At 53.9% G+C, this 15947-nt stretch overlaps 1 protein-coding gene across 1 annotated transcript in view; it reads right to left on the bottom strand.

Moving 5' to 3' along the window:
- LOC102452901 (A.superbus venom factor 1) overlaps positions 1 to 15947 on the bottom strand; it is a 63924-nt gene that overhangs the window by 23776 nt on the left and 24201 nt on the right. The window contains exons 15-24 of the mRNA XM_075902305.1: positions 15381 to 15510; positions 14457 to 14528; positions 11300 to 11500; positions 9967 to 10078; positions 7130 to 7215; positions 6850 to 6989; positions 6032 to 6244; positions 4364 to 4430; positions 3262 to 3348; positions 1098 to 1301 (exon numbers count right to left, since the gene is read on the bottom strand). Coding sequence (XP_075758420.1) covers positions 1098 to 1301; positions 3262 to 3348; positions 4364 to 4430; positions 6032 to 6244; positions 6850 to 6989; positions 7130 to 7215; positions 9967 to 10078; positions 11300 to 11500; positions 14457 to 14528; positions 15381 to 15510 — 1312 coding nt within the window. The remainder of the gene's footprint in view (positions 1 to 1097; positions 1302 to 3261; positions 3349 to 4363; positions 4431 to 6031; positions 6245 to 6849; positions 6990 to 7129; positions 7216 to 9966; positions 10079 to 11299; positions 11501 to 14456; positions 14529 to 15380; positions 15511 to 15947) is intronic.

The following is a 15947-nucleotide window of genomic DNA, read 5'->3' as shown; positions in this document are numbered from 1 at the left end:
AGGGTGTGATGTTGGGCCAGTCGCTCCCTGCCTCAGTTTCCGCACCCATCATGTAGTCAATCATGAAAGCGTAATGGGTGGGGTGTTTGTCGTTCAGAGCCAATGGCTAACTTAGGCAGCCCCCAAGGGCGCCTGTGGCGTGGTGAAAGGAATCTACCAAGTTCTCTCAGGGGTCCGGAGAGTCGCCCTCCTTCCCCGCTACCGAGTGCCAAATCCTGAAATGGATTTGAGCTGCCAGCCTGCCGGCGAATGGCCGACACCCCGCTACCATGTACCGTCCCCTCCTCCCACCGCAGCCAGAGGCCAGAACAGCCGCACACCCACTGAACGTGAGTCCAGCCGCACCGCAGGCCTGACAATAGGGGCTGGAGGGTTGTCCACATAAGAAAGTCTAGTCAGCACTGTGGGCGGGGTATTAAACAGCATGTGCCAGGTCTTAAACCAGCCTCTAAAGGGAGAAGGTGCTTTTCTGGCCTCCATTCCCACAGTGCCTCACGAGTCGACAGGGGCACCGCACTGTGGGGACCAGGGCATCATGGCTCCTCCGAGAAAGGGAGGAGGGGGTTGAGAGGAGCGAGTGGTGAGCGGGGCCTGGGGGGAAGAGGTGGAAGGGGGATGGGAGAGGCGGAGCAAGGGCGGGGTCTCAGGGGAAAAGGCCAGTGGGGCAGAGCCCGGAGGCAGAAAACGGGCAGAGCTTTGGGGAAAGGGTGGATTGGCTGACAGGGCCACAGTCCAGGTGCCACTTCTAAGGAGCTTCTGGCCTCTAACCTCACAACCACCAGGGCACTGCTGCTCTCCCCATTTGCAGAAGGGGAAATGGAGTCCCAGAGAGATTAAGTGACTTGCCCAACATTGCCCGGGAAGTCTGTATCAGAGCAGGGAACTGAACTGAATCCCCGGAGGGCCCGGCTAGCCGCCCGGTCCCTGGGCTCTCTATCACCCAATCTGCTTCAGGCGAGGTTTCAGAAGCATTTGGCCCCTCTCCGAAACAGGACACTGGGCCAGCCAGACCCCCGGACCAGGCCCATGCGGCGGTTCCTGTGTCTGTACTGTGAGCCGGAGGAAGAGCGGGGCCGTCTGGCATACGCAGGGCTTACCTTGCATGATCAGCTTGATGGCTTCCGCCCGGCGCTCCGCCCCGACCCGCTCCCACTGCTCCGTGCTGTCCAGGTAGTGGGTGGCGATGACCGGGGGGGTCATGCCGATCATGTTCTGCTCCCCGCAGCCCGACGGCGTCACAATCAGGTGCTTCAGGTTGGCCCCGTCGATGGAGTTTTCCACAATTATCGCCACGGGGTTCCCTGGCCGAGGAAATCAGGCGGCATGAGCCCCAGCGGGGAGAGCGGGCCCGGAGCGACAATGGATCCCAGGCCTGTGTGCTGATCCCACCCCCACCCCCGCAACCCTCCGAGCATTTCTCAGCAAGCACCCCCAAAAAGAACAGCAAGAATCCCCGTGGCCACCCAGGCGCTCGGGGGCCCTGCAGAACGTGGCCCCGTGGCGCGTCCGAGCCGCCGTGGGGGGGCACCGAGGCCCGCCCGCCCTGAGAGCACCGGCCCCTGCTGGCTGAGCTCCCCGGGGGCAAAGAGAGGGCTGCTCCCCCCACTGTAAGGATGGGGAGTGAAAGCACCACTGTGCTGAGAGATTTGCGGCCAGCAACAGGCCCAACCCACCCCACCTCCCATTGGCTGGTTTCTGGCCAATGGGAGTGTGGAGCCGGTGCTTAGGGCAGGGGCAGTGCTGCCTAAGGGCTGGAGCTGCTGCCGGCCACTTCCAAGGCAGAGCGTGGCGTCAGAACAGGCAGGAATTGGCCACAGGTGTTCAACACGTGGGCTCTGACCCAGCCGTAGCTGGCCACCAGGGAGCCGGGGGGCTGAACAGGGCGACCCAGTGCCTGACATTCTGCGCCCCAGGACGGAGTCACCACCCGCAGGTTGAAAACCACTGTCCAGGCCAGCCTGTCTAAAAGCCTCGTCTGCCCCCTGGATCCTCCATCGCCCGGGGAGCCCCTCAGAACCCTCGAACTGGAAGCAACCTCCAGAGATCAAGACCAGCCCCCTGCCCTCCCGGCAGGACCGAGCACCGTCTGGATCATCCCTGACGGGTCTGTCCAACCTGCTCTTCCATATCCCCAGCGATGGGGATTCCACAGCCTCTCTGGGCAACTTATCCCAGTGCTTCACCAGCCTGTGATGGTGCATCGGGGAGCCCCCAACCCTGCACCCTCATCTGCAGCCAGATGGGACTCTTCTAGCCAGTAGAAGGTTTATTTGCTTCTCAGAGATACAACCCAGCATTGGCTCCACGTTGCCATAGGAGCCAGGGCAGACAGCCTAGTCCTCTTGGGGGGAGGGGGGTTCACAGGCCCCTGAGCCCCCCGTCCTGGACTTCGTCTGCTTTCTTCATGCTTCCCTCAGCCAAGACCGCCCAGCTCCCAGGCCTTCCCGCCCAGCCAGGTGGCCGTCTCTGCCTCCCTTCCTTTGGCTCTTCTTCTGGGAAGAGCCTTGTTATCTGCTCAGGCTGGTGTCTGGGCCCATACGCGTGTGGGGGAATCATTGGGATCTCACAGCACAGCACAGCCAGGTGGGAATACCGGGTTACAAAGCAGACAGCCCCCCACTACACCCTGACAGAAGCTTTTCCTACTGTCCAACCTAAACCTCCCTTGCTGTAATTTAAGGCCATTGCTTCTTATCCTGCCCTCAGAGGCCAAGGAGAACAATTGTTCTCCCTTCTCCTTGAAACACCCTTTTAGATACTCGGAAACCGCTCTCGGTCGTCTCCTTTCCAAACTAAACAAGCCCAATTCTTTCAGTCTTCCCCCCGGCTCATGGGTTCTAGACCCTTTGTCATTTTTGTTGCTCTTCTCTGGACCCTCTCCAATTTCTCCACATCTTTCTTGAAATGCGGTGCCCAGAACTGGACACGAGACTCCAGTTGGGGCCTAACCAGCGCAGAGTAGAGCGGAAGAAGGACTTTTCGGGTCTGGCTCACCACACTCCTGTTCATGCAGCCCAGAATCACGATGGCTTGTTTTGCACCGGTGTCACGCTGTTGGCTCCTATTTAGAGTGTGGGCCACTCTGACCCGTGTGTCAGCCGCACACCGACAAGGCGGCTCTCGGCCATGACTGCTCGACCGGCCCCGCAACAGACCTCCGTGGCCATCGGACACCTCCTGCCCGTGTGGCTACCAGGCAGAATCCTGGCTCCTTTCCCTCTACTTCTAAAGCACGAAGCCCTTGCCCCTCCCGTCTCTTGCCTTGGATGCTGACTTTGGTCTCCGACTCTGTGTTGGGAACCATGTCGTCGATATCGGCCGCATGCACCACCTCTTCCTGGACGCCGTCTGGAACGGAAGGAGGCGGGAAAGAGATGATGAAACGCCGCCCAGCCAGCCGCCGTGTCAGCCACAGCGAAACCGACGCCCCGGGAATCTCCCAGGCGGGAGCTGATGCCAGGGGTGGAGTTTTCAGGGAGGTTTGCTGCAGAGTGGATTTGGGGCGCGGGGTTAGTTCCACGGGTCCAAAGCCAGCGATGCAGGCCCTTCCGTACAGGGGCGCAGGTTGGGGCCCAGAATGGATCCAAACCCGGCCGCCCCCACTTCCTGCGGTTCTGGGAGGGACTTCGGCTGCTAGGGGCAGGCTCTGGACTGGGACAGAGGATTGGGGTGTGGGAGGCAGTGCCGGGTGGAGGGCTGGGCCTGGAAGAAGGAGTCTGGGGTGCAGGCAGGCTGTTGAGGGCCACAGAGGAGGACTCCCCCAAGCCCACCCCTTGCTGGCAGCAGGAAGCTCTGGGGGAAAAGCCCCCTTTTATTGTCCGTCCCCCCAGCATGACATTCACCCAAATCCCCCTCTCCTCCCCCGCATGAGGAGACATTTGCCCAAGCCCCCCCCTTCCCACTCCACACTTCTCCCAAGCCCCCCAGACAGCTCCTCGACGTCCACCCAGGATAAGGCCGCCCCCATTGGTGTTGACTGGGAGCTGCCTGCCCTGGGGAGTGGGGGGGGGCTTCCATGCACCCCCTCCCTCCGCAGGTGCAGCAGCTGCCTGAGCCATCGTGCTCCCTTGTAGCTGGCTGCCGATGAGGAAGTGCAGCGCAGCGCTGGAAGGGGCAGTCACCCACAGCCCAGGGCAGGCAGGGACGAGTCGGGGGAGACACGCAGGGCCAGGAGATGCTCTCGGGGAGGCACATGGGGCAAGGGGAGAGACCCGGCCCCGAACATTGGTGGAGTCAGGCTCCTGGGCCTGGACTCTTCCTGCAACCTGGGCTCACCGAACCCGCGTGGGCGCAGGGCGTGGAATCCGGGGAGCCCTTCATGCTGAAAGGCGCCACGGGGAGGCCAAGCCGTGCGGCTACTCACTGTTTCCTTTCCCAGACGGATCCAGTACGACAGATTTAATTGTCTTGGTCATCCTCATCCCTTCCGGCTAGAAAGGAAGGAGACGCGCTTGTGACCAGACAGCGCAGGGCAGGGGGGAAAGGCGAGCCAGGGGCTGGGCTGGTTTACCCTGGCGCCAAGCAGCAGCGACGCCCCTGGGTGCCAGCATCAAGTGAACCTGACAGCAGGCTCTGCCCCAGGCAGTCCAGAATCAGACCTCCACGAGGGTCCCTTTTCCTGGATCCTTGTTAGAGGGCAGCCAAGCAGAAGTCCCCAGACCAAGCTCATCCCCAGCGTAACACCGTCCCTGCCCCCTAAGGACGCAGGTGTAGGGAGCCTGGCCAGATCTTCCTCTCCCCCATCACTGCAGTCAGACCACGGGGCAGGCCAATGGGACGCCCTTCGCACCCCCCCCCCCCCCCCATCGCTGGTCCTTTGGGCAGCTCTCCTGGCCAATAGGTGAGGCACTGAGTCTGCACCCACTGGTCCAAGCCAGGCCGACTTATCCATTAGGCCCAGGAGGCGCAGTGCCTGGGGCCCACGATACTTTTAGGGGCTCATGAAAATGTTTTAATTTCTTTTAAAATCAGAAGAAAAAAAATGAACTTTTAGGGTCGAAGAAAAGGTTTCAATTTTTTCTCACGTCAGAAAAAAATGAAACTTTTAGGGCCCACGAAAATCTATTCAATTTTGCCTAAAACAGAACGAAAATAAAATGTTGACGTACTTAAAGTTATATCAAAAATAATGTTTAATATTTTTTTAATGGAGGAAGGGGCCCACGAAGGCAAAAGTGCCTAGGGCCCACAAAAGTCATTATGCAGGGTTTTGTTTCTAAGGTTTCCACCCCTGTGTGGAATAATTTTTTTAGGTGCACTGAAGCATGTGCAAGTTTTAGTTCCAAGGATGCCAGGTCCACATTGGTTGAGGATAGGGCTTGAACCCACAACCCCACCCCTGTAGAACTGTAGTGGAATTTGCCCCTTGCCTGAAAAAGATAAGGAACTAGCTTAACAGCAGTTAGGGGCCCACTAGCCTGTGGAGCAAGAATGAAGCTGTGTTTCACATTTTCTAACTTGTGACAGGCACAAGCAGGCAGAAATCAGCAACATAGCTATGAGAAAGTAAAACCGCACATAGGCATAAGATAAGAGTACCCCTCCCCAACTACTGGAATGCCAATCGTGAACGTTAGAAATAATGTATTGCTGTGCTTTAACCAATGAAATGTAAAAGCCAATCAAACTGTTATTCGTGTATCCGATAAAAGGCTATGCACAGAGCGGCACGGGGTCGCTCCTCGCCATTTTTTTGCTATAAAGCTCGAGGGGACGACCATCAGCGCTGATTAATAAAAGTCTGGTAAATCCTCCTTCAGGCATCCGTGTCATTCTGTTACACCGGTTTGAGTCCGGTACGGTTACAGAACTGAAGCTAAGGTTTCCTCTAGGCAAGCTCAGAAGTCAGTGTGCAAGAGAACCAAGGCAGCTGCAGCTGCTACAGTGGAGGGGGTGAAGTGGAAGGAAGCTGGATAGCCCTGCAGGGTGTTAATTGCGGATAAGGCCCAGCATCAACTCCAGAAACCAGACAGCCTGGCCTCCAGGCTCTTGGCCAATGGCGGACACTACGCCCCCTTGAGCAGACACCTACCACGACCTTCAGTTTCTTCTTCACACCATCCGCCACGAAACTGCCCCACACGGCGGCTTTGACCTCGATTTCGTGAGATCCCGTCAGCAACGGGACAATGATGAAGGGCACGGCGAGGGAGGACCTGCCTTGGATTTTGAGCATTTGCCGGTATTTCGTCTTGGACGTGGCTGCGCTGCAGAAGGCCGGGTTGTAGAGCAGGTCTACCCGGACCTGAGAAGAGAGCAGAGCCGGGTGAGCAGGCAGCCCGCAGGGCGGGGCCCTGTTCCGAAAAGCAGCCCCTGCCTGGAGCTCACCATTACCAACTACAAAGGCAGGACTGTCCTTACAACGCCCGTGACGGCCTGAGAAGTCCTCCAGGACCCCTCTGGTCCTGACCGGGCTCAGAGAGCCCCTCAGCCTGTGGTGGTCCTCTGTGGAAGTAATGAGGCCCATCTGGTGTGGCTGCCATTGTGTCAGCAGAAGGCCTGGAACCTCCTTGTATAACAGCAGAGCAGTTAGTGTGTGGGGCTAGTGATACAGAGGTGGTGGGTTCAAGCCCCGTGCTTGCCAGCTACAATTTGTGGCAGATCATCCTTTTCTGGGGCGTTGGCAGACTGGGCAAGGAGGGGCCTTTGGTCTGACCCAGTCTGGCTGCTCTTTTGTTCTTCGCTGGGTAGATTCCACCACCCTGATCCTGCAAGGTGCTAAGCACCCAACAAGCTCAAAGTGAGTCCAGCCTTGAAGGAATCGGGCCCTGGAAGAACAGGCTTTGTCCCATGTCGGTTCGACCGCACTGAGCACCGATCGCCAATTGCACCGCAAGGCGGGGAGCGTACCGTAATCTGTTCGGCCCGGTAGTTGTAGAGAATAGCCCGGATCTCCACTTGTTCGTTCCTCACCACGGAGTAGGGCAGCCGGAGGTCGATGAAAAAGTCTTTCATCACTGTGATCTCATAGGGGTCGGCCACGCAGATCCCTGCAATGGTCAGAGACGGGGGCGGGGGGGAGCTTATATTTTAGTCCTGAAACACGCCTCCGTTGTTGTGACGTACCCAAGGTCCGTTTTCCCCACTTGCATTTCTGCCTGTTCTCTGGCCAGCGAACAGTGTTGCTCACCTTTGGTCTCGGAGAGACTGACCGCCAGCACTTCCCAGGTAGTGATGGAATCCTTCAGGAAAATTTGCAACGTCTTGGAAGAAATTCTATGTGGAAAGAGAAAGACGAGAGTCTTTTTACAGAAAGAAGCAGCAAGGACTCGGGAGCCTTCCCCAACTAAGGTCTAAATCCAGAGCTTCAAAGGGTGCATCTACAGAGCAGGGCTTAACTCGAAATAAGCACCGCAAATGGAGCGGCGTCACTTGCGTAGCTTAGTTCGAAATGGGGAGAGTCTGCCCCGCACGTATTTAGAAATAGAGCTCTCTGCCCTCGACTTCCCTTGCTCCTCGTACAACGAGGGTTACAGGAGTCGGAGAAAGACATCCTCCAGCTTGACAGGATTTCGACACTATTTCGAAATTAGCCAATTAGCCAGTCAGAAGAGGGATTTTCGGGTCTCTCCTCCACGTCCTATTTCCTTTCTATCTCAGTCTTCTCTCCTGAGCCTCCAGTCTCTCACTCCATCTCTCTCTCTTTGCCCTCCTCCTACTGCCTCCCCCCCTCTCTCTCAGCTCTCCTCCGCCTCCTGCCTCTCTCTCCATCTCTCGCTTTCTCTTCTCCCCCTCCTGCCTCTCACTCTGTCTCCACTCTCCTCCACCTCCTTTCTGTCTCCTCCGTTCCCCTCCGCCCTCCTTTCTGTCTCCGTTGGGGATGCACGCGTGTCCAGGCCCCACCCTCTGGGCATGTACATCACCGCCCCACCCCCCCTTCACCTCCCACCATGGCGCTCGGCTGACTTCTGCCTTACAGAGTCACAGATATTGGGCTACTATATATGTGATAAGTGCCAGATGTGTAGATGCAGACTCAGTTATTTCAAAATACTCATGGGCTGTGTCTAGACTGGCCAGTTTTTCCGGAAAATCAGCCGCTTTTCCGGAAAAACTTGCCAGCTGTCTACACTGGCCGCTTGAATTTCCGCAAAAGCACTGACTTCCTACTGTAAGAAATCAGTGCTTTTTGCGGAAATACTGTGCTGCTCCCGTTCGGGCAAAAGTCCCTTTTGCGCAAAAGGGCCGGTGTAGACAGCTCAGATTTGTTTTGCACAAAAAAGCCCCGATCGCGAAAATGGCGATCGGGGCTTTTTTGCGCAAAAGCGCGTCTAGATTGGCATGGATGCTTTTCTGCAAAAAGTGCTTTTGCGGAAAAGCGTCCGTGCCAATCTAGATGCTCTTTTCTGCAAATGCTTTTAACGGAAAACTTTTCCATTAAAAGCATTTCCGGAAAATCATGCCAGTCTAGACGTAGCCAGGGTGTGTCTACACTGCAACACTATTCCAAAAGACCTTAGTCCACGTCTACACAGCAGGCAGTTATTTCAAAACAGTGTCAAAATACTGTCAAGCTGGAGGACTTCGTACTGCGACTCCTGAAATCCTCATTGTACTAGGAGTAAGGGAAATCGGAGGAAGAGGCCTCTATTTCCAAATAAGTGCTGTGTAGACGCTCCCTATTTCGAACTAAGCTGCGCAATTGACGTAGCTCAATTTGTGTCACTTATTTCGAGTTAAGCCCTGTAGCGAAGACGCACTTCGAAGTATCATGAGCTTTCATGGGCAAAACCCATTTCCTCAGATGAGCGGAGAAGAAGAACTATATGTATAAAATGATGGGGAGGAAATTAGCTGTTACCACTCAAGAGAAAGATCTTGGAGTCCTTGTGGAGGGTTCTCTGAAAACACCCACTCAATGTGCTGCAGCAGTCAAAGAAGCAACCAGAATGCTAGGAAGTATTACGAAAGGGATAGAGAATAAGCCAGGGAATATCTTATTGCCTCTATATAAATCCATGGGATGCCCACATCTCGAATTCTGCATACAGATGTGGCCACTTCATCTCAAAAAGATCTCTTGGCATTGGAAAAAGTTCAGAAAAGGGCAACAAAAATGATTAGGAGTATGGAAAGGCTACCATGGGGGAGGGTTTAATGAGACTGGGATTTTTCAGCTTGGAAAAGAGACGACCATGGGGAATAGGATAGAAGTCTGTAAAATCATGTCTGTGAAGAAGGTAAATAAAGAATTATTTGCTCCTTCCCATAACAAGAGAAGTAGGGGGGAGTGTCACTGAATGAAATGAATAGGTAGGAGGGTTACAACAAACAAAAGGAAGTATGTCCCACAATGCACAGTCAACCTGCGGAACTCCTTGCCAGAGGACATTTCAGCCCTCCAATTAGAAAGCACCGTCAGTATCACGTGACTCAGCGACCCCCGTAACACACTCTGAATAGCAAACAGAAATGAGGAACGATTCCTGCACAGTGCTAAAGAGCCAGGCACCGACACCCATATTCAAGCCCTGCCCACTCGTTGCCCGATCCTTCTGGCCAGGAAGGATCGGGGTGTGGGTGGCCGGGGCTTGGCTTCAAGGGTAGGCCTTGGTGGAAGGGGTGGGGTGGGGCTGTCCTGGCCTTCCCCAACAGGGCTTTCACCTGCCACCCATGTTCTAGTACCTAAATCAGGAGCCTGGTTTTTCATTAGGACCGAAGCCAGGGGATATTTCAGGGCTGTGTGACACCTCCAGAAATCGGGCCAGGTTTTTTGAGTCCCTAGATCTGAGCTCAGAACTGGAGTAACCGACCGAAATTCCCGTTATACAGAAGGTCAGGCTGTGATCCAATGGGCCTTTCTGGCCTGAAAATCCAGGAGAGACTCAGACTACGGATCGGAGGGGGAATTCTGACTCTAATTCGTGAGAAATATTCCAGCTGGGGGAGACCCACTGACTGCCCCCCCCCCGCCACATCCGAACGTGGCCCTTTGATGAGTGGAGGGGCACGGCCGCGTGCTCTTACCCCAGGTCATTGGGGCGCTCGGTCAGGTGCTCCACTTGCCACAGCCAGCTCTCTGGGAACTGGCTCCGGGAGGTGATATCCTCGTCCGACAGGAAATCTTCGTCCAAGTCACCTGGGAAGTCAAAGCACCAGATTGGCTGGCTGGGACACTGACTGGGGGGAGGCAAACCTGAGGGGATCCCGGGGGCGACCGGCTCTAGGACTGAGCTGGAAGCCTCCGTGCTTTGCCCAGCCTTGCCGCTGACGGCCCAGAAGTGCGGGAATGGCTGGAGGGGAAGCCGGGGGCGTCGGCTCTCGGTGCCCCCTTTGCTGCTTCCCCAGCAGCCAGACTTTTCTGGGCTCCTGTCACACCCGTGTAAGCGCCGGGCTCAGTGTGCACCGGCACCCCCCTGGGGCAGTGGTTCCCAACCTGTGGGCCACAGACCCCTGGTGGTCTGCAACGGTACTGCAGGGGGGTCCATGGAACATTTAAAGATAAGGATCAGGCCTGTCACAGTGGGCCCGATCCTTACTTTTCTTTTTCTTTTCTTTTCTTTCCTTTTTTCCTTTTTCTTTCCTAACTTTTCTTTGTTCTTGTTTCCTTTTTCTTTCCTAACTTTTCTTTTTTCTTTCTTTTCCTTTTCTTTCCTAACTTTTCTCTTTTTTATTGTTTCCTTTTTCTTTCCTAACTTTTCTTTTTTCTTTCTTTTCTTTTTCTTTCCTAACTTTTCTTTTTTCTTGTTTCCTTTTTCTTTCCTAAGTTTTCTCTTTTTTCTTGTTTTCTTTTTCTTTCCTAACTTTTCTTTTTTCTTTCTTTTCCTTTTCTTTCCTAACTTTTCTCTTTTTTATTGTTTCCTTTTTCTTTCCTAACTTTTCTTTTTTCTTTCTTTTCTTTTTCTTTCCTAACTTTTCTTTTTTCATTTATTTTTATTTCCTTACTTTTCTTTTTCTTTCCTTATTTTCCTTTCCTTTTCTCCCCCTCCCCCCTCTGTGAAATTTTAATAGATTGAAAAGGGGTCCGTATGCTTGAAAAGATTGGGAAACACTGTCCTAGTGGATTGCTCGCAAGGGGTAAAAGCCTACTACTATTTCTAGATAGCGGAGTTCCTCCAGTATCTCAAACGGTGGAGGACTGTGCTCTGGAAACAGAGCTGAAAAGGTTAATGCTCAGTGGTGACCAATGAAGAGGTTATTACGCTGGGTCGCCTTATTAACACTAACTGGATTGCCAGCTCTGTGTGCACCTCACCCTCGTGGGATCTGTGCACATGAGCAGGGATGGTTCATGAGGCATGGCCTTATTTCCCTGACAGCGCCCCGCTGCTCTGAGTGGTACAGAAACCCTGGTACTTGCTTCTTGACAGTTGCAGGTGGAGCTCCCGTTGCATCTTGTCCCGCACGGTCTTGATGTAAGTGCAGCACTCTAGGAAGGCCTGCTTGCATTCTTCCGTATCGGTGATGTATCCGAGCCTCTTCTCGCAGCTGTGCCCCATGGGGTTCTCGTACATCCCGTCCTCGCAGCATTTCTTCAGCTTCCGGTCATGGTACTCGGCCGCTGAAACGCACAAACCAGAGCTTCAAAAGGATCTCACCAAACTAAGTGATTGGGCAACAAAATGGCCAATGAAATTGAATGTTGATCAATGTAAAGGGATGCACATTGGAAAAAATAATCCCAGCGATAGGTACAAAATGATGGGGACTAATTTAGCTACAACTACTCAAGAGAGAGCTCTTGGAGTCATTGTGAAGAGTTCTCTGAAACCGTCCACTCAATGTGCAGCAGCATAAAAAAAGCAAACACAATGTTAGGAATCATTAAAAAAGGGATAGAGAACAAGACAGAGAATCTCTTACTGCCTCTATATAAAACCATGGGACACCCACAGCTTGAATAGTGTGTACAGATGTGGTCGCCTCATCTCAAAAAAGACATATTGGCAGTGGAAAAGGTTCAGAAAAGGTCAACAAAAATGATGAGGGGTTTAGAATGGGTCCCATAGGAAGAGAGATTAAAAAGACTGGGACTTTTCAGCTTAGAAAAGAGGAGAGTAAGGGGAGACAGGATAGAGGTCTATAGAATCATGACTGGTGTGGAAAAAGTGAGTAAGGAAAAGTTATTTACTTGTTCCCAAAACATAAGAACTAGGGGTCACCAAATGAAACAAATAGGCAACAGGTTTAAAATAAACAAAGGGAAGTTTTTCTTCATGCAGCGCACAGTCAACCTGTGGAACTCCTTGCCAGAGGATGTGGTGAAGACCAAGACTTTAACAGGGTTCAAAAAAGAGCTAGATAGATTCACGGAGGACAGGTTCATCAACGGCTATTAGCCAGGATAGGTAGGAATGGTGTCCCTAGTCTCTGTTTGTCAGAGGCTGGGAATGGGGAGGGATCATTCCCTGTTCTGTTTACTCCCTCTGGGGCATCTGGTATTGGCCACTGCCGGCAGACAGGACACTGGGCTAAATGGACTTTTGGTCTGACTCAGTCTGGCCATTCTTATGTTCTTACTAAATTACTACTAGACATGGTTAAAGATCCTAGGAACTTGCACTTCTGCTCTCTCTAGTATTTTATCCTTAACAATGATTAGCAGCTCCAGCAGCTTCAGTGGAAGGAGCGAGAAACCCCACCGCAGAATAACCTGCCTGCAGAGAAGTTTCTTCCTGACCCCAATTAGCGGTTGGCTCATGCCCTGAAGCATGAGGGTGTAAAGCTCTTCTTAAAAGATTGAGACCAATGGAACCTCCTCACTGGTCTCAATCCTTTCTGGAATCCCGCTTGGCCCTTGGCCTCCATACAATCCCGTGGGGTGAGCGCTTTGGCGAGAAAATAGTTCCTTTTATAGATTCTTAATTAGAAGCCATTCGGTCTGGTTGAGGGGCTCCTTGTGCTTAACAATTTGCCTGTTGTTGTTATTTGAGCTGCGGAAGCACCGTGGGACCACAAACCTACTGTGTGCCCCACCACAGAACAGACACACGGTCTGTGCCCTGGGCAAGGTACCGTTCATTATTTTCTATATCCATCACAGCCCCTCTGGAAAGGGGCTAGTTCCAAACTCCTCATAGGGAAATCTAGCCAGACTCCCCCCGTCTCCTGCTACAGGTAATGCAGCTGGCAGGAGGCTGTGGCAAGGGTAAAACTGGTCCCACCATGGCAGGGGTGTCATATTACTGGATTCTAAAAATCACTGTTGCACCCATGGGGGGGGGAGGTTGCCCCAAAAGTCTGTACAAAGGGGCTCATGTGAGGTGTCAAATGAAAGCTTGTGTTCTACTGATTCTGTTTATGCTATTGAAGTACTTGTATAATATCTGTATGTGGAGTTATGCCTATGTACTCTGTGTTGATGGTGGAAAATTCTCTGTCTGAGACCGAGCAATGAGCCAGGACTGATTGTTCGGCATCTACGCTAATTAGCAAGGCTCCAGGGACAGTAAATCTCTAGGTGCCAATACACACCTGAGGAATGTGACTGATACCTGCAAACCAGCCAGGGCATAATGGCTAACAGCGTGTGAAACAGAGATAGGTCACTCAACCATGTGACCTGCTCTGGCCAGGAGGATGCCAGGAGAGGTATATAAGTGCCATGTGGCAATTTCCATCTGGTCTTCAGTTCAGCTGCTGATTCCAGATGCAGCCTTGCGAGGAACAGCGAGTTGGAAAGAACCATGGACCCATCCTGACATAGGATGTACACCAGAGACTTATAAGATAGCACTTTATAACATCTCTAAGAGCCTGTATCGAGAACTGGGTGATTCGATGCATGTAATGTATTTTCTTTAACAACCTTATTCTCCTGGTTTTCTTTCTTTTATTAATAAACCCTTCGATTTTAGATTCGAAAGGATTGGCCCAGCGTGATCCTGTGGGTAAGATCCAAAGTGTAAATCGATTGGAAACTGGCTGGTTTCTTGGGACTGGATCCAGAGTGTAAATTAACCGGGAAACTGTGGCTGGTTTCTTGGGAACGGAAGAACCCGTTCTGGGTAGGGGATATTGGGTTCTAAAACCCATCACCTGTGTGACTGGGGCATAGGAAGAGCTGGGGTGTCCGAGGGGTTTTGCTCGTGAGGCTTCTGGTTGGCCAGATTGGCAGCTTAGTGTGACTGGTTTGTGAAGGTCTCCAGTCAGAGGCTGTAAGGAGCTCCGAGTATGAGCAATTTGCCCTGAGCGGACACCCTCTGCTGTGCCCAGACCCGGCCCGGTCCATCACAAGGGGTGCTCAAGATAGGGCCCGTGGCCGAATCTGGCCCACCAAACCATTTGATGCAGCCGGTGGCTGCTCTCCCACCCTCAAGCCAATTGGGCCCAGGGAACGGGGGAGTGAAGTCTCCACCCCCTTGATCAGGGCGTGTGGCACCAGAGGGAACCGCTAGCTGTTCCAATCAGAAGGAAAATTATTGCCCGCCCCAGCGCCTGGGAATCACATTCCACCCTGGCCTGCTTGCTTGGCCCAAGGCCAGCGAATCCCCTGCCCCCGTCTGAACGGTACCTACTTTTGTTTGCCTTGTACTCAATGAGCTGGACGGAGCGGCGCCGGCGTGTTGCGGGCTGGGGACACGCTGGATCTGCAGAAGGAGGCGAGACACAGGACATGAAACCCAGCCCTGCCACCTGATGCTGTTTCCGTCTGGCGGGCAGGGAATCCCTTTCGCACACCGCACCCGGCCCGTTCCCCAGTGTCAAAGAACAGTCCAGGCCAACGGTCAGCAGCCAGCAGGTGGGGATCTACGGGTCGAGCCTGGCGCCTCTGACAGGGGATCTGGACCGGGTCAGTGTGCTCCTGCTCTCGGAGGGGAATGTGCTGGTATCGAGGTGTTCTGCTACCCCCTTCTGGGCCGGGCCTGTGCGCGTGCTCTGTGCCTAGCAACACCAGACAAATTCCTCTTGCTCACAACCTCCCTGCGCTTTAGATCAGCCACGTTTGGAGCCCAGGCCTCACACCAGGCCCCTGAGCCAGGGGCTTTTGTTTCAGGCCTCCTTCCTGCTTCAGGAGCTGTGGAAGAGCTGTCGGGCAGCCGGGAAAGCAGGCAGAGAGGAGAGTGACGGGAGCTTCCTTCCTTCCTCCCCCAGTGTGCTGAAGGGAGAGCGAAGCAGAGAAGGGAACCGCCGCTTGCCCGTCCCTTCCAGCCCGGCAGGTGGAAGGCGGGAGAAACCAAATGACCAAGACGAGAAAGTCTTTGAATCCCCTCGTTGGGACCATCCCATTCATAAAATTAACGCGGGGGGAGGTCAGCGGTCTTTTTCTCATCTCTTCTGTCCTTCCAACAATTCCATTCCAAGGCCGTTCAGGGGAGGTTTTTTGGGGGGAGGGGTTCGCCTGGCCAGACCCCTGTCTCGGATACGACACTTTACTTTGCCAACTCCGTTCCCCCTTCCCCCATCCCGCGTGGCCACTTGTCGGCAGTCCCCAGCGATACCTGTTCTCTGGGGCGTCGAAACACCACCGCTCGTCTCCAGGGCCAGGCCGGCATCTGTAAACACCCCCTTATTGTCCTTTCCACTGCCGGGTGTGCAGCCAATGTCACTCTTTTCCACGGAGTCCCAGATCTGTGAGTGGCGAGCACGTGGGGAGGGAGGAGAGTGAGCGTATTGTTAATATTGGCACCTCTCTTCTCCCCGGCGCCAGTCAGTAAGATCCCAAAGCGCTGCACAGGCTGCAAGCCAGATTCTGGGCTCGGGGACGTCGGTGCAATCTGCAGTCGCTCCCCGGATGCCTCCAGCTTTGCTCTGGGCTTGCCGGGGTGTAAATGGAAGCGAAAGCCGACCCGTCAGCAAAGGGTTTAGTGCAAGTCAGGCCCCACTGAAATGCACCCACCTCTGAGAGGGAGCGCAACAGCCATGTGGCCCCAGCAGCACAGCCGATTGTGGGAGGAGAACGAGAATCACGCAGCCAGTTGCAGCCAGATGGTGGGAAATTAAATACCCACGTTGCAATTCAGCCAGAACACCGGGGGCAGAGTGACAGGACGGTTAATGGCCAGAAC

Source organism: Pelodiscus sinensis, chromosome 19 (assembly GCF_049634645.1).
Source record: "Pelodiscus sinensis isolate JC-2024 chromosome 19, ASM4963464v1, whole genome shotgun sequence".
Taxonomy (NCBI): domain Eukaryota; kingdom Metazoa; phylum Chordata; order Testudines; family Trionychidae; genus Pelodiscus; species Pelodiscus sinensis.
Note: the sequence above shows the minus strand (reverse complement) of the source record. Positions and strands in the feature narration are given on the sequence as shown.